This window comes from Odontesthes bonariensis, chromosome 5, assembly GCF_027942865.1.
Source record: "Odontesthes bonariensis isolate fOdoBon6 chromosome 5, fOdoBon6.hap1, whole genome shotgun sequence".
NCBI lineage: Eukaryota > Metazoa > Chordata > Actinopteri > Atheriniformes > Atherinopsidae > Odontesthes > Odontesthes bonariensis.
In genome coordinates this window covers 41,833,032-41,851,277 of record NC_134510.1, presented here as the reverse complement: position 1 = coordinate 41,851,277, position 18,246 = coordinate 41,833,032, and the positions used below count along the sequence as shown (strand labels likewise).

At 51.9% G+C, this 18,246-nt stretch overlaps 1 protein-coding gene across 1 annotated transcript; it reads right to left on the bottom strand.

Annotated features, from left to right (window-relative positions):
- Positions 1–5,815: 5,815 nt before the first annotated feature.
- On the bottom strand, positions 5,816–18,030 carry LOC142380931 (thioredoxin-interacting protein-like). Its single transcript, XM_075466877.1, has 7 exons — positions 17,623–18,030; positions 17,129–17,204; positions 16,510–16,657; positions 12,838–13,050; positions 8,703–8,849; positions 6,740–7,048; positions 5,816–6,108 (listed from the first exon to the last, which is right to left on the bottom strand). Exons 1-7 carry the CDS (start codon positions 17,885–17,887, stop codon positions 6,061–6,063), a joined length of 1,206 nt encoding a protein of 401 aa, XP_075322992.1. The 5' UTR covers positions 17,888–18,030; the 3' UTR covers positions 5,816–6,060.
- Between the last annotated feature and the right edge of the window lie 216 nt (positions 18,031–18,246).

The window sequence follows — 18,246 nt, the reverse complement described above, 5'->3', positions numbered from 1 at the left end:
ACGGGTTGTCAAAGATCTATATAGAGATCAGACATTTATCAGAGACAGCTGCTTTTGAAGTCATGATTTCTAGGGTGCAGAAGGAACCAAGTAAAGCTAGCCAAGCCTGGGTGTGTTTTGATTACAGTGTTGGTTTAAATTCTTGAGTGATTTGGGGTGTGTTGTATATGTGCGTATGTATATGTGCATAAATATGTTTGTAAAAAGATAATTGAGGAGTGCTGTCATGTTCTATGTTGCTGCCGATGTATGTGTTTTTGTTATTGAATGTTTGTTTGTTTTTGTTTTTTTCTATTATAAAAGCAAAATAAAAAAAACTTTAATGACAAAAAAAAACTTGGCTGGATGACCCATAATTTAAAGACTGGCTTAAGCCAGTCATCATGGGGAATGACTGTGAAGCACTCTGCACTGTGTGCAAGAAAATTTTAATCATAACAATAATTTAAAAAGTTAAATATTTATCATTGTTCTGTGTAGTGTTCTACTTTAACTGTGTTTACTGCAGACAACACCCCGATGAAGCTGTTCCTGCAGACCAACAACCTTCCAGCTCTACATACAGATAGTTCCTCTGTTTATCCCAGGGGTTAGCATGTAGCTGTAAGCTAGCAGCAGATGCTAGCAAACAATGCTTTCTCATCAACAGTGATGGACCAAGGCGGAGATGTACAAAGCTTAACTCGTAGTGATGCATGTGTCCCGTTAATTACTGCGTTTAAACACTTTGGATATATTAACCTCATTAAAAGTTGTACTCGGAGTCCGAGTTCAGATCAGAAACATGCCGATAATGTAACGTTAGCACACTGAGACTGAGGAGAGGACCGGTGTTGTGTTGGAACAAAGGGGAACTAAATAAATACCAGGGTTGTTTTTTAGGGGAGTTTTACACCTCAGACGCCCTGATATATGCTCCCAGGAACAGGAAGAAGGAGTTTTACACCTCAGACGCCCTGATATATGCTCCCAGGAACAGGAAGAAGGAGTTTTACACCTCAGACGCCCTGATATATGCTCCCAGGAACAGGAAGAAGGAGTTTTACCCCTCAGACGCCCTGATATATGCTCCCAGGAACAGGAAGAAGGAGTTTTACACCTCAGACGCCCTGATGTATGCTCCCAGGAACAGGAAGAAGGAGTTTTACACATTATGTCACCTTTAAAGTAAAGGTCTCACTGAGGCTTATTGAGGCCGCAGATACAGAACCAGGACTCAGACCTGACCCAGTTTGTCTGCAGCCATGTGCTGACCCTTGTCCTGCTTCCTGTCTGCAGCCAGCAGGAACCCGAGCTGCTGACTCAGCCCATCGGGGGGGTCGACGTCAGCTGTAACATGAAGACAGTGCATGTGCAGGACGTGTCTCCGCCTCTGCAGAACACAACCCGGTTCACCCAGTTTAGCCCAGTTCACACACCATGAAGAACCTCTCTGTCGGTTCTGATTTCTCCGAACTTTCAGAACCGTCCACAGAAACAGAATATTAAAGCTGCAGTCTGCAGGATTTGTTGTTGTCATACGTAAAGTCCTACTTTTTGGCATTTTAAGAGTTTACATGATCTATCAGAACGCTTGAAGTTGAAAACGGTGACCTCCGTAGTCGCAAAATGCAGAAATGTTTATTTTTTAACCGAAAAATAAAACGTTATTCAGCTTCCTGTCCCGCCCCATCAAAACACATGAGAACTCGTGCACGTCTACGTGCACGCCAGATGCGCCTACACGACTCCTCATTCATCAACTCACCTGTCATTTGTGATCATGGAAGACACAGTAAGTAGACTAGCCCGTAATGAAGTTCAATAGTCCAGATAAATAAGCGTGGGGACGAGCCTACCTTGTATCGCGCGTGCACAATCGGTGATTGACAGGCAGCAGAGCCCAGCTCGTAACCTGATTGGTTACCTTTTACCGGTCCGGTCTGCAGTTTTGTAAACAAACCTGCTGGCTTTGGAGGGACCTAGCGGGACATATAGGGGACCTAGAGAACTCTTTTTTTTTGTATTGGGGTATTTAATGTACTACTTTCAGAATCCCCGGACAGTTCCAGGCATTATGCATGAAAAGAGTTGCAGACTGCAGCTTTAATCAGCCACAACATTAAAACCAGCTGCTCGGCCCCGGTTCTGCTCGGCCCCGGTTCTGCTCGGCCCCGGTTCTGCTCATGCTAACACGGTTCTGACACACGAGGACATTGATCAGGGGGGTCTGGCATCGGGAATCCCTCTTAGGTTAGTTCCAGCACATTGCCTGGATGTGAGATCGGGTTTGGATCGGTTCTGCTCGGCCCCGGTTCTGCTCAGCCCCGGTTCTGCTCGGCCCCGGTTCTGCTCTGCTGTTTGGGTCAGGTTTGGATCGGTTTTGGTTGGGATCGGGTTTGGGAGGCTCCGTCCTGCTGGCGACCCAGAGCTTCCCTGCGGAACATTTGTCCTGCAGAGGCAGCGGGTTCGGTGCCGGTTCTGATTGGGTCTGGTTGGTTCTGACACTCAGAGGTCACTGAATGAGCTGCTGGGGTTGTTGTGGGGGGGGGCAGCTGCAGGGGCAGTAAACAACAGCTCAGATTACACTGCAGTGACTCTGGAGTTTGAACTTGGACCTAAATGTAAAACCGGAACCCGACCCGGTTCCAGCGACTCACTGATTCTGTCGGTTAAAGCGCGTTCTGTAGCTCTGCTAATACAATAAGTGTAGAGCATGAGACTTCTGGTTAGGTACTAAATACATTCACACCACCAGTCACTTTCCTTTCCTCTTCTTTCCTCTCTTCTTCTTTCTCTCCTTCCTTTAAAAAAATCATTTATTTTTTCTACTTATATTATTTCTTTTTTTCCCTTTCAAATTATCACTACAGTTAAAATTATCTTTTTTTTCTTTTTCTAAATTATGTTCAGTTATTTATCTTTATTTCATTTTCACTTCAAATCTGTGTAGTTGGTCCTATGTTTTATTAGTTTTCATTTATTGGACTACTATATTTCATGACTGTTGATTTAGCTAAGATGTTGTGCAGCTGTAAACATGCACATGAAGGGAAATTTGGCTTGTCATGTTACCATTGTGAAAAAATGAATAAAAATTAAGTTAAATTAAGGGTTCTGTCTGGGAAGGTCCACATTAAAGGAGGAGGGAGTTTTAGGAGAGTAAAAATAATCTGTTTCCAGAAACTTTGAGCTTTCTAAGAAGCAGAAACTGAAGACGAGCTGAAGCTCAGAGTAAAAATAAGACCCCCGGGGGGCTCCGTCACATCTAAATGTGTCCCGGGGATAAAGACGGCTTCAGATCGACCTTCCTGTAGCTCAGCTGGAAACTTTACAAGTCTCTGTTGTGTTTTGTTTCAGGAAGTTTGCAGGTGAAAGGGGGCGTGGCCTCAGCATCCATTTTACACGATAGAAACGATCTGATTAAAGGTGCTTTAAAAAGGTTGCTGTGGCCCTTCTGTCCTCCTTCTCCTCTCTCTTTGACCTTTGGTCACATCTCATCCTCTGGTTGGTACGTTTTATAAGCAGCTGGCTCAGATTATGACCCATCAGCAGCATCTGAGGCCTCAGCTTGTGTTTCAGGCGTCTTCTTCTCAGGCAGCTTTGTTTCACATCAGCATTTATTCCAAGGCTGGACACACCCACTCCATTCTGACACTATGATGTTCCTCATTATTGTTATTTCAAAGTGCTCTGCTTCCATATATCACCTAGAGTTATATAAATATATGTAAATACATCTATATCTACATATATGTGGAGATGTAGGATATATGTAAGTCCATCCATCATCATCTTCCTCTGATCTGAGGTCAGAAACAACAGGTCCAGCAGGTAAACCCAGCCCCCCCCCCCCTCTCCAGCTCCTCCTGGGGGTCCCGAGGTGTTCTCAGGTCAGGTGGGATATATAATCCCTCCAGAGAGTTCTGGTTCTGACCCGGGGGCTCCTGCCAGGAGGCATCCTAACCAGGTGAACCCCCTCAGCTGACTCCTTTCTGTGTGGAGGAGCAGCGGCTCCTAAGTTTGAGTTTACTTACTTATTCTGGAGGAATAAAGGAGTTCACAGTCCCTCCAAAAGTTAAAACACACACTGAGCTAACGCACTACCTGGGCTTCCTAAAAGAACTTGGGTCATGCAGGCCCCTCCCACAGATTAACAGTTGGCCACTCTTGGCTGGAACTCGTCTCAGTGGGGGCTGTTATCACACAGTGAAACTAAACCAGCAGCCAGCCTGCTTAGCAGCCAAAAAACAGACTGGCACACAAGAAACATTTACTCACTTATTCTGGATGAATCAAGGAGTACAACAAATTTCATCTCAGGACACTTCAAGTATTCACGCCAATTCAATCCAGTTAGAATCCAATTCATTAAATTCCAAATTATTCCAATTCACTCAAAGCCATTAAAACAGTTTCCAAACTAAGGAAACCAACAGTTTGCACTGAAACTTCTCTCTGATCCAATCCCCGTCCTGAGCGTTCACGAGGCGACTGTGGAGAGAAAAACTCCCTTTCAACAGGAAGAAACCTCCATCAGAACCAGAACCAGGAGGAAACCATCAGAACCAGAACCAGGAGGAAACCATCAGAACCAGAACCAGGAGGAAACCATCAGAACCAGAACCAGGAGGAAACCATCAGAACCAGAACCAGGAACCATCTGCCTGGACCAGCTGGGGCTGAGAGACAGGAAAGAGGACAACAAGCAGCGTAACACCAGGCCAGAGATACCTGCTGAGAGAGAAACACTAATGACAACAATGATGTCACATGTTCATGGAGAGGTGCATCATGGGAGCTCCCCCAGCAGGCTGGGCCTATAGCAGCAGAACTATGGGATGTTTCAGGCCCACCTGAGCCAAACTGGCAGCTGGTCCCGCAGAGAGGGGCCTGATAACTGAAGGCTCTGCCTCCCAAACTGGCAGCTGGTCCCACAGAGAGGGGCCTGATAGCTGAAGGCTCTGCCTCCCAAACTGGCAGCTGGTCCCACAGAGAGGGGCCTGATAACTGAAGGCTCTGCCTCCCAAACTGGCAGCTGGTTCCATAGAGAGGGGCCTGATAACTGAAGGCTCTGCCTCCCAAACTGGCAGCTGGTTCCACAGAGAGGGGCCCGATAACTGAAGGCTCTGCCTCCAATCCTGAAGTAACAGATGCATGGAGCAGTTTTTCTGCATCACTCTGAGACAAGATGTTCCTGATTTTAACAATATTACGAAGGTGAAAGAAGGCAGTCCTAGAAACCTGTTTCATATGTGGGTCAGAGGACAGATCCTGGTCAGAAATAACTCAGAGGTTCCTCACTGTAGGAGCAGAAGCCGAGGAAACACCATCCAGAGTAACGATAGAACCAGAGAGTTTCAGGTCCAAAGATAACGACTTCAGTTTGAATTTAGCAGCAGACAGTTCTGAGTCATCCAGGTCTTTATGTCTTTAAGACATGCTTGTAGTCTGACCAACCTATTGAGTTCATCTGGTTTTATAGATAAGTACAGCTGAGTATCATCAGCATAGCAATGGAAATTTATGCCATGCTGTCTAATAATGTTACCTAATGGAAGCATGTATAAAGTGAAAAGAATCGGTCCAAGCACAGAACCCTGAGGAACTCCATGACTTACTCTGGTGTGTGAGGAAGATTCTTCATTTACAAGAACAAACTGAAATCTATCAGATAAATAATCATGAACATGTTCTCCTGCTTTCAGCCTTTTTACTGTGATTTAACTGAAGGTTTCATTCAAATCTATGGAGGTCATACTGAACTGAGGAAACCTTTTCCACGCGCGCACATGAACGATTCAATAAAAATCACACACAGATTAAAAGATGTCAGGTGTTTATTGGTGGAATAAAAAAATAGAAATCTCTTATTTACAGAATATTTACAGCTTCCTGGTTTCCTGTGTTTTCGGTCACTGAGTCACTGAGCTCAGTTTTGGGTCTTTCATGGAAATGGGGAATGATGGACAGGTCGGAGGATGCGAGCTCAGGCTCCGCCCCCACCAGGGAGTCCCCTCAGGGCCACCAGACCAGACCTTGGACAGCCTTAAAGAGACGGCGCCCTCTTCCTGTGTGTCCTCAGAATACCTGAACGACCTGAGGAGGGTTGATGGCGTCCTGGTCCACCTGAAGAAGAAGACAACACTGACGATTATTCCTGTTTACTTTTCAGTTTTCTAACAATAGCCGCATTCGGACAGAGCCGTTCTAAGAACGGTCCTCCTTGAATTCCTGAGGGCCGTGGTCCCTAGTTCCTGAGGGGCCATGGTCCCTAGTTCCTGAGGGCCGTGGTCCCTAGTTCCCGAGGGCCGTGGTCCCTAGTTCCCGAGGGCCGTGGTCCCTAGTTCCTGAGGGGCCATGGTCCCTAGTTCCCGAGGGGCCATGGTCCCTAGTTCCCGAGGGCCGTGGTCCCTAGTTCCCGAGGGCCGTGGTCCCTAGTTCCCGAGGGCCGTGGTCCCTAGTTCCCGAGGGCCGTGGTCCCTAGTTCCTGAGGGGCCATGGTCCCTAGTTCCTGAGGGGCCATGGTCCCTAGTTCCTGAGGGGCCATGGTCCCTAGTTCCTGAGGGGCCGTGGTCCCGAGTTCCTGAGGGGCCGTGGTCCCTAGTTCCTGTATGTCCGAATGCGGCCCCGTGGATTAAAAGGTTCTAGGAACGGTTCCTACAGTCCGAATGCGGCTAATAGCTTCATTTCAACTCGTTTAATCTCATCAACTCGCTGTCCGATGGACCATTTGGCGACGGGGGGGGGGGGGTCTCACCTCACTGTAGGCGGGGGGAGGGGGGAAGCAGACCTCAGGTGCTCTCATGATGAGCCCTCCATTGTCATCATCGTCCTCGGCGCCGTCGTAGTCGTGGAGCAGCGGCGTTCGGGGGCCGTCCACCCTCAGGTCCCGGTGGATGTTGCTGTAGCTGGGGGGGGCCGAGGGGAAGGAGTCCCAGCTGCAGCTGGAGCCCACCTGGCTGCTCATGCTGCTGGTTCTGCTGCCCACCCCGCTGAACGGGACGGTGCCGATCACCAGGGGCAGCTCCAGGGTCAGCTTCTCACTGCCGGGGATGTGCAGGTAGATCTGGGGGGGGCATCACAGGGGCATTACAGGGGGCATTACAGGGGCATTACAGGGGCATTACAGGGGGCATTACAGGGGCATTACAGGGGGCATTACAGAGTCATTACAGGGGGCATTACAGGGGGCATTACAGAGTCATTACAGAGTCATTACAGGGGGCATTACAGGGGGCATTACAGGGGGCATTACAGGGGGCATTACAGAGTCATTACAGGGGGCATTACAGGGGGCATTACAGGGGCATTACAGGGGGCATTACAGGGGGCATTGCAGGGGCATTACAGGGGGCATTACAGGGGGCATTACAGAGTCATTACAGGGGGCATTACAGGGGGCATTACAGGGGCATTACAGGGGCATTACAGGGTCATTACAGGGGGCATTACAGGGGGCATTACAGGGGGCATTACAGGGTCATTACAGGGGGCATTACAGGGGCATTACAGGGGGCATTACAGGGGGCATTACAGGGTCATCACAGGGTCATTACAGGGGGCATTACAGGGGGCATTACAGGGGGCATTACAGGGGGCATTACAGAGTCATTACAGGGGGCATTACAGGGGGCATTACAGGGGCATTACAGGGGGCATTGCAGGGGCATTACAGGGGGCATTACAGAGTCATTACAGAGTCATTACAGGGGGCATTACAGGGGGCATTACAGGGGGCATTACAGGGGCATTACAGGGGGCATTACAGGGGGCATCACAGGGGGCATTACAGGGGGCATTACAGGGGGCATTACAGGGGGCATTACAGGGGGCATTACAGGGTCATTACAGGGGGCATTACAGGGGGCATTACAGGGGCATTACAGGGGGCATTACAGGGTCATTACAGGGGGCATTACTGGGGGCATTACAGGGGGCATTACTGGGGCATTACAGGGGGCATTACAGGGGGCATTACAGGGGTCATTACAGGGGTCATGATTCACATCTAACGGGAGCCTCTGACCCGCCCTGATGACATCACAGCTAACAGGAGGCTCTGACCCGCCCTGATGACATCACAGCTAACAGGAGCCTCTGACCCGCCCTGATGACATCAATTCTAAGCCTCTGACCCGCCCTGATGACATCACCGCTAAGCCTCTGACCCGCCCTGATGACATCACAGCTAACAGGAGGCTCTGACCCGCCCTGATGACATCACAGCTAACAGGAGGCTCTGACCCACCCTGATGACATCACAGCTAACAGGAGCCTCTGACCCGTCCTGATGACATCACAGCTAACAGGAGGCTCTGACCCGCCCTGATGACATCACCGCTAAGCCTCTGACCCGCCCTGATGACATCACAGCTAACAGGAGGCTCTGACCCGCCCTGATGACATCACAGCTAACAGGAGGCTCTGACCCACCCTGATGACATCACAGCTAACAGGAGCCTCTGACCCACCCTGATGACATCACAGCTAACAGGAGCCTCTGACCCGTCCTGATGACATCACAGCTAACAGGAGCCTCTGACCCGTCCTGATGACATCACAGCTAACAGGAGCCTCTGACCCGCCCTGATGACATCACAGCTAACTGAAGCTGGGATGATGACCTAACCCTGACCCACAGAATCTCATCGTCTGGCATCATGTCAGCCTTTTCTCGGTGATGTTATCGACCCGTGCTGATGACATCATCCATGACTCACCACGAGGGCGTAGTCCACCTTGATGATGTCGCAGCCGAGCAGCGTGGGCTTCAGTTTGGGGACCCTGATGCTCCTCCCCTGCCACATGTCGCACATCCCAGAGATGATGGGGTTCCCCCGGACCGCCGACAGCTTCTGACGCAGCATCTGAAGCAGGAACCAGATCTCAGACCCTCAGACCCTCAGACCCTCAGACCCTCAGACCCTCAGACCCTCAGACCTCAGACCCTCAGATCTCAGACCCTCAGACCCTCAGACCTCAGACCCTCAGACCCTCAGACCTCAGACCCTCAGACCCTCAGATCTCAGACCCTCAGACCTCAGACCCTCAGACCCTCAGATCTCAGACCCTCAGACCCTCAGACCCTCAGATCTCAGACCCTCAGACCCTCAGACCCTCAGATCTCAGACCCTCAGATCTCAGACCCTCAGATCTCAGACCCTCAGACCCTCAGACCCTCAGACCTCAGACCCTCAGATCTCAGACCCTCAGATCTCAGACCCTCAGACCCTCAGACCCTCAGATCTCAGACCCTCAGACCCTCAGACCCTCAGACCCTCAGATCTCAGACCCTCAGATCTCAGACCCTCAGATCTCAGACCCTCAGACCCTCAGACCCTCAGATCTCAGACCCTCAGACCCTCAGACCCTCAGACCCTCAGATCTCAGACCCTCAGACCCTCAGACCCTCAGATCTCAGACCCTCAGACCCTCAGACCCTCAGACCCTCAGATCTCAGACCCTCAGACCCTCAGACCCTCAGATCTCAGACCCTCAGACCCTCAGACCCTCAGACCCTCAGATCTCAGACCCTCAGACCCTCAGACCCTCAGACCCTCAGATCTCAGACCCTCAGACCCTCAGATCTCAGACCCTCAGATCTCAGACCCTCAGATCTCAGACCCTCAGACCCTCAGACCCTCAGATCTCAGACCCTCAGACCCTCAGACCCTCAGATCTCAGACCCTCAGACCCTCAGACCTCAGACCCTCAGATCTCAGACCCTCAGACCCTCAGACCCTCAGACCCTCAGATCTCAGACCCTCAGACCCTCAGACCCTCAGATCTCAGACCCTCAGACCCTCAGATCTCAGACCCTCAGACCCTCAGATCCTCAGACCCTCAGACCCTCAGACCTCAGACCCTCAGACCCTCAGATCTCAGACCCTCAGATCCTCAGACCCTCAGACCCTCAGACCCTCAGATCTCAGACCCTCAGACCCTCAGACCCTCAGACCCTCAGATCTCAGACCCTCAGACCCTCAGACCCTCAGACCCTCAGATCTCAGACCCTCAGACCCTCAGATCTCAGACCCTCAGACCCTCAGACCCTCAGACCCTCAGATCTCAGACCCTCAGACCCTCAGACCCTCAGACCCTCAGACCCTCAGATCCTCAGATCTCAGACCCTCAGATCCTCAGATCTCAGACCCTCAGACTCTCAGACCCTCAGATCTCAGACCCTCAGATCTCAGACCCTCAGACCCTCAGACCCTCAGACCCTCAGACCCTCAGACCCTCAGACCCTCAGATCTCAGACCCTCAGACCCTCAGATCTCAGACCCTCAGACTCTCAGACCCTCAGACCCTCAGACCCTCAGACCCTCAGATCCTCAGACCCTCAGACCCTCAGACCCTCAGACCCTCAGACCCTCAGACCCTCAGATCTCAGACCCTCAGACCCTCAGACCTCAGACCCTCAGACCCTCAGATCTCAGACCCTCAGACCCTCAGACCCTCAGATCCTCAGACCCTCAGACCCTCAGATCCTCAGATCTCAGACCCTCAGACCCTCAGACCTCAGACCCTCAGATCTCAGACCCTCAGACCCTCAGATCTCAGACCCTCAGACCCTCAGATCTCAGACCCTCAGACCCTCAGACCCTCAGACCCTCAGATCCTCAGACCCTCAGACCCTCAGACCCTCAGACCCTCAGACCCTCAGATCTCAGACCCTCAGACCCTCAGATCCTCAGACCCTCAGACCCTCAGACCCTCAGACCTCAGACCCTCAGACCCTCAGACCTCAGACCCTCAGACCCTCAGATCTCAGACCCTCAGACCCTCAGACCCTCAGACCCTCAGACCCTCAGACCCTCAGACCCTCAGATCCTCAGATCTCAGACCCTCAGACCCTCAGACCCTCAGATCCTCAGATCTCAGACCCTCAGACCTCAGACCCTCAGACCCTCAGACCCTCAGACCCTCAGACCCTCAGACCCTCAGATCCTCAGATCTCAGACCCTCAGACCCTCAGACCCTCAGACCCTCAGACCCTCAGATCCTCAGATCTCAGATCTCAGACCCTCAGACCCTCAGACCCTCAGATCTCAGACCCTCAGACCCTCAGATCCTCAGACCCTCAGACCCTCAGATCTCAGACCCTCAGACCCTCAGACCCTCAGACCCTCAGATCCTCAGACCCTCAGACCCTCAGATCTCAGACCCTCAGACCCTCAGATCTCAGACCCTCAGATCTCAGACCCTCAGACCCTCAGATCCTCAGACCCTCAGACCCTCAGATCTCAGACCCTCAGACCCTCAGATCTCAGACCCTCAGACCCTCAGATCTCAGACCCTCAGACCCTCAGACCCTCAGACCCTCAGATCTCAGACCCTCAGACCCTCAGATCTCAGACCCTCAGACCCTCAGACCCTCAGACCCTCAGACCCTCAGACCCTCAGACCCTCAGACCCTCAGATCTCAGACCCTCAGATCTCAGACCCTCAGACCCTCAGATCTCAGACCCTCAGACCCTCAGATCTCAGACCCTCAGACCCTCAGACCCTCAGACCCTCAGACCCTCAGACCCTCAGATCTCAGACCCTCAGATCTCAGACCCTCAGACCCTCAGATCTCAGACCCTCAGACCTCAGACCCTCAGATCCTCAGATCTCAGACCCTCAGACCTCAGACCCTCAGACCCTCAGACCCTCAGACCCTCAGACCCTCAGATCTCAGACCCTCAGACCCTCAGACCCTCAGATCCTCAGATCTCAGACCCTCAGACCTCAGACCCTCAGACCCTCAGACCCTCAGACCCTCAGATCTCAGACCCTCAGACCCTCAGACCCTCAGACCCTCAGATCTCAGACCCTCAGACCCTCAGACCCTCAGATCCTCAGATCTCAGACCCTCAGACCTCAGACCCTCAGACCCTCAGACCCTCAGACCCTCAGACCCTCAGACCCTCAGACCCTCAGATCTCAGACCCTCAGACCCTCAGATATCAGACCCTCAGATCTCAGATCTCAGACCCTCAGACCCTCAGACCCTCAGACCCTCAGATCTCAGATCTCAGACCCTCAGACCCTCAGATCCTCAGATCTCAGACCCTCAGACCCTCAGATCTCAGACCCTCAGACCTCAGACCCTCAGACCCTCAGACCCTCAGATCTCAGACCCTCAGACCTCAGACCCTCAGACCCTCAGACCCTCAGACCCTCAGATCTCAGACCCTCAGACCCTCAGACCCTCAGACCCTCAGACCCTCAGACCCTCAGATCTCAGACCCTCAGACCCTCAGATCCTCAGATCTCAGACCCTCAGACCCTCAGACCCTCAGATCTCAGACCCTCAGACCCTCAGACCCTCAGACCCTCAGACCCTCAGATCTCAGACCCTCAGACCCTCAGATCCTCAGATCTCAGACCCTCAGACCCTCAGACCCTCAGACCCTCAGACCCTCAGATCTCAGACCCTCAGACCCTCAGACCCTCAGATCTCAGACCCTCAGACCCTCAGACCCTCAGACCCTCAGACCCTCAGATCTCAGACCCTCAGACCCTCAGACCCTCAGATCTCAGACCCTCAGACCCTCAGACCCTCAGACCCTCAGATCTCAGACCCTCAGACCCTCAGATCTCAGACCCTCAGACCCTCAGACCCTCAGATCTCAGACCCTCAGACCCTCAGACCCTCAGATCTCAGACCCTCAGATCTCAGACCCTCAGACCCTCAGATCTCAGACCCTCAGATCTCAGACCCTCAGATCTCAGACCCTCAGACCCTCAGATCTCAGACCCTCAGATCTCAGACCCTCAGACCCTCAGACCCTCAGACCCTCAGATCTCAGACCCTCAGACCCTCAGATCTCAGACCCTCAGACCTCAGACCCTCTGCAGGGCGCTCACCTTGGTGTGGCCGTTGATGGCGTACTCGTGTTTGGCGATGATGGCGGCCTTGGGCACCACGATGCGGGAGCAGGTGTTCTCGAACTTGGCGTTGATGCTGATGTCTTCGCCCTCGCAGAAGCCCTTCCTGTCGATCTGAGCGCTGATGGACACCTGGCCGTCAGGGATGAACATGCAGGTGACCTTCTTCTGTTTGGAGGCCGCCGCCGGAGCCTGGAGGGGCAGAGGACTGGACTTTAGTTCTGTTTTTACTGAGTCAGAACCAGAACCTGAGTCAGAACCTGAGTCAGAACCTGAGTCAGAACCTGAGTTAGAACCTGAGTCAGAGCCTGAGTCAGAGCCTGAGTTAGAACCTGAGTCAGAGCCTGAGTCAGAGCCTGAGTCAGAGCCTGAACCTGAGTCAGAACCTGAGTCAGAGCCTGAGTCAGAGCCTGAGTTAGAGCCTGAGTCAGAGCCTGAGTTAGAGCCTGAGTCAGAACCTGAGTCAGAACCTGAGTTAGAGCCTGAGTCAGAACCTGAGTCAGAACCTGAGTTAGAGCCTGAGTCAGAACCTGAGTCAGAACCTGAGTCAGAGCCTGAGTCAGAACCTGAGTCAGAACCTGAGTCAGAACCTGAGTCAGAACCTGAGTCAGAGCCTGAGTTAGAGCCTGAGTTAGAGCCTGAGTTAGAGCCTGAGTCAGAACCTGAGTCAGAACCTGAGTCAGAGCCTGAGTCAGAGCCTGAGTTAGAGCCTGAGTCAGAGCCTGAGTTAGAGCCTGAGTTAGAGCCTGAGTTAGAGCCTGAGTCAGAACCTGAGTCAGAACCTGAGTTAGAGCCTGAGTCAGAACCTGAGTTAGAGCCTGAGTCAGAACCTGAGTCAGAACCTGAGTCAGAACCTGAGTTAGAGCCTGAGTCAGAACCTGAGTTAGAGCCTGAGTCAGAACCTGAGTCAGAACCTGAGTCAGAGCCTGAGTTAGAGCCTGAGTTAGAACCTGAGTTAGAGCCTGAGTCAGAACCTGAGTTAGAGCCTGAGTCAGAACCTGAGTCAGAACCTGAGTCAGAACCTGAGTTAGAGCCTGAGTCAGAACCTGAGTCAGAACCTGAGTCAGAACCTGAGTTAGAGCCTGAGTCAGAACCTGAGTTAGAACTTGAGTCAGAGCCTGAGTCAGAACCTGAGTCAGAACCTGAGTCAGAACCTGAGTTAGAGCCTGAGTCAGAACCTGAGTCAGAACCTGAGTCAGAACCTGAGTTAGAGCCTGAGTCAGAACCTGAGTCAGAACCTGAGTCAGAGCCTGAGTCAGAACCTGAGTCAGAGCCTGAGTCAGAGCCTGAGTCAGAGCCTGAGTCAGAACCTGAACCTGAGTCAGAACCTGAGAAAGAGCCTGAGTTAGAACCTGAGTCAGAACCTGAGTCAGAACCTGAGTTAGAGCCTGAGTCAGAGCCTGAGTTAGAACCTGAGTTAGAACCTGAGTCAGAGCCTGAGTCAGAACCTGAACCTGAGTCAGAACCTGAGAAAGAGCCTGAGTTAGAACCTGAGTCAGAACCTGAGTCAGAACCTGAGTTAGAGCCTGAGTCAGAGCCTGAGTTAGAGCCTGAGTTAGAACCTGAGTCAGAGCCTGAGTCAGAACCTGAGTCAGAACCTGAGTTAGAGCCTGAGTCAGAGCCTGAGTTAGAGCCTGAGTTAGAGCCTGAGTTAGAGCCTGAGTTAGAACCTGAGTCAGAGCCTGAGTTAGAGCCTGAGTCAGAACCTGAGTCAGAACCTGAGTTAGAGCCTGAGTCAGAGCCTGAGTTAGAGCCTGAGTTAGAGCCTGAGTTAGAGCCTGAGTTAGAGCCTGAGTCAGAGCCTGAGTCAGAACCTGAGTCAGAACCTGAGTTAGAGCCTGAGTCAGAACCTGAGTCAGAGCCTGAGTCAGAACCTGAACCTGAGTCAGAACCTGAGAAAGAGCCTGAGTTAGAACCTGAGTCAGAGCCTGAGTCAGAACCTGAGTCAGAACCTGAGTTAGAGCCTGAGTCAGAACCTGAGTCAGAGCCTGAGTCAGAGCCTGAGTCAGAACCTGAGAAAGAGCCTGAGTTAGAACCTGAGTCAGAACCTGAGTCAGAACCTGAGTTAGAACCTGAGTTAGAGCCTGAGTCAGAACCTGAGTCAGAACCTGAGAAAGAGCCTGAGTTAGAACCTGAGTCAGAACCTGAGTCAGAACCTGAGTTAGAGCCTGAGTCAGAACCTGAGTTAGAGCCTGAGTTAGAACCTGAGTCAGAACCTGAGTCAGAACCTGAGTTAGAGCCTGAGTTAGAGCCTGAGTTAGAACCTGAGTCAGAGCCTGAGTCAGAACCTGAGTCAGAACCTGAGTTAGAGCCTGAGTCAGAGCCTGAGTTAGAGCCTGAGTTAGAACCTGAGTCAGAGCCTGAGTCAGAACCTGAGTCAGAACCTGAGTTAGAACCTGAGTTAGAGCCTGAGTCAGAACCTGAACCTGAGTCAGAACCTGAGTCAGAACCTGAGTTAGAGCCTGAGTCAGAACCAGAACCTGAGTCAGAACCTGAGTCAGAACCTGAGTTAGAACCTGAGTTAGAGCCTGAGTCAGAACCTGAGTCAGAACCTGAACCTGAGTCAGAGCCTGAGTCAGAACCTGAGTTAGAGCCTGAGTCAGAACCTGAGTCAGAACCTGAACCTGAGTCAGAGCCTGAGTCAGAACCTGAGTTAGAGCCTGAGTCAGAACCTGAGTCAGAACCTGAACCTGAGTTAGAGCCTGAGTCAGAACCTGAGTCAGAACCTGAGTTAGAGCCTGAGTCAGAACCTGAGTTAGAGCCTGAGTCAGAACCTGAGTCAGAACCTGAGTTAGAACCTGAGTCAGAACCTGAGTCAGAACCTGAACCTGAGTCAGAACCTGAGTTAGAGCCTGAGTTAGAGCCTGAGTCAGAGCCTGAGTCAGAACCTGAGTCAGAACCTGAGTTAGAGCCTGAGTCAGAACCTGAGTCAGAACCTGAGTTAGAGCCTGAGTCAGAGCCTGAGTTAGAACCTGAGTCAGAGCCTGAGTTAGAGCCTGAGTCAGAGCCTGAGTTAGAACCTGAGTTAGAGCCTGAGTCAGAACCTGAGTCAGAACCTGAGTCAGAACCTGAGTTAGAACCTGAGTCAGAACCTGAGTCAGAACCTGAACCTGAGTCAGAACCTGAGTTAGAGCCTGAGTTAGAGCCTGAGTCAGAGCCTGAGTCAGAGCCTGAGTTAGAGCCTGAGTTAGAGCCTGAGTCAGAACCTGAGTCAGAACCTGAGTTAGAGCCTGAGTCAGAACCTGAGTTAGAGCCTGAGTCAGAACCTGAGTCAGAACCTGAGTTAGAACCTGAGTCAGAACCTGAGTCAGAACCTGAACCTGAGTCAGAACCTGAGTTAGAGCCTGAGTTAGAGCCTGAGTCAGAGCCTGAGTCAGAACCTGAGTCAGAACCTGAGTTAGAGCCTGAGTCAGAACCTGAGTCAGAACCTGAGTTAGAGCCTGAGTCAGAGCCTGAGTTAGAACCTGAGTCAGAGCCTGAGTTAGAACCTGAGTTAGAACCTGAGTTAGAGCCTGAGTCAGAGCCTGAGTTAGAACCTGAGTTAGAGCCTGAGTCAGAACCTGAGTTAGAACCTGAGTTAGAACCTGAGTCAGAACCTGAGTTAGAACCTGAGTTAGAACCTGAGTCAGAACCTGAGTTCCGGGTTCCTACCAGCAGGTCCGCTTGGTTCACGTCCAGCGGCTCCTCCACCTCGAACTCCCGCTCGCACTGCAAAGCATTCTGGGAAGGCCGCTGCAGCTCCGCCCGCACGTAGTAACGGACCGAGCCGAACTTTCCTTTGTAGGACGACACCAGACGCCTGGAGGCAGAACAGAGGGGCGTCAGCAGGGCGATCAATAAGCGATGGGTTATCAGCGGGCCGATCAATAAGGTGATCAGCGGGCCGATCAATAAGCGATCGGTTATCCGATCAATAAGTGATCAGTTATCAGCGGGCCGATCAATAAGCGATCGGTTATCCGATCAATAAGTGATCAGTTATCAGCGGGCCGATCAATAAGCGATCGGTTATCCGATCAATAAGTGATCAGTTATCAGCGGGCCGATCAATAAGCGATCGGTTATCCGATCAATAAACGATCAGTTATCAGCAGGCCGATCAATAAGGTGATCAGGTGGCTGATCAATAAGGTGATCAGCGGGCAGATCAATAAGGTGATCAGGTGGCCGATCAATAAGGTGATCAGGTGGCCGATCAATAAGGTGATCAGGTGGCCGATCAATAAGGTGATCAGGTGGCCGATCAATAAGCTGATCAGGTGGGACTCACCCGGGGGGCGGCAGCTCGAAGCCGAACTGGAAGCTGAAGTTTCTCCCGGCTGGAAGCAGGAAGCAGCCGTCAGAGTCTGAGAAACAGAAGCAAATCAATCACAGTATTGATCCTCCAGCTGCTGATCATCAGCTGATCAAACTGATCAATTATTTGATCTCATGGTCAGTTTGTCAATCAATCAACTCATTTAAACCCAAAACACATAAACAGCAGATCCTGTTATTGATCCTGTTATTGATCCTATTATTGATCCTGTTATTGATCCTGTTATTGATCCTGTTATTGATCCTATTATTGATCCTGTTATTGATCCTGTTATTGATCCTATTATTGATCCTGTTATAGATCCTGTTATAGATACTGTTATTGATCCTGTTATTGATCCTGTTATTGATCCTGTTATAGATCCTGTTATTGATTGTTTTACATCTGAAGCTGAAACATCTTTCTGATGCTGATCACTCTGATTGATCCCTGAGTTATTGACCCACCTCTGCTCAGCGCCTCCTCCAGCCGCAGCTCCTCCTCGTACTTCAGGTACTCCACCTCCTGGCTGCGGCTCCGGTTCTTCCCGCCGCGCCGCTCCACGCGGGCGCAGCCGGCGGCGGTGATGCGCAGCCCGGACAGCGCGCAGGCCGTGCCCGCCTCCAGCTGCACGGAGCCGGACAGCTTGTCCCCGCTGCTGTAGAAGGAGCGGCCGGGATCCGAGAACTGCAGCCGGAACACCCGCAGCTTGTTGGCCGGGGACAGGACCATGACTGGAGCCGGATCCGAAGTGCTTTTATCAGGAGTTAAAGTGAATAAATGAATAAATAAACGCGCTGTAGAACCTGTCTGAAGTGATGAATAATGAATAATGATTATAATAATAATAATAAAAAGCTGCAGGACGCGCGAGGCTGGATGTTTCTGAGGGGCCAGGCGGAGCTCTGCTTTATACCCCGGGCTCAGGGGGGGGGGGGGGTCCTTGTTGCCCCCACAACCTGCAGCATGTGCGCGCGGCGTGGACACAGCGAGCCCTCATGGCGGAGCTCTGTGATTGGGCAGCCCTGGCTGTCAGCCAATCAGAGGGCAGAGAGGGCGCGTGGACAGGCCGGGGGGGCGGAGCCTGGAGC

Coding starts and splice junctions, on each gene's coding strand:
- LOC142380931 (XM_075466877.1), bottom strand. CDS start 17,887: ATGGTCCTGTCCCCGGCCAACAAGCTGCGGGTGTTCCGGCTGCAGTTC. Junction 17,205..17,622: donor GGAGGAGGCGCTGAGCAGAG/GTGGGTCAATAA, acceptor TCTGTTTCTCAG/ACTCTGACGGCTGCTTCCTG. Junction 7,049..8,702: donor AGGTGGACTACGCCCTCGTG/GTGAGTCATGGA, acceptor TGCCCCCCCCAG/ATCTACCTGCACATCCCCGG.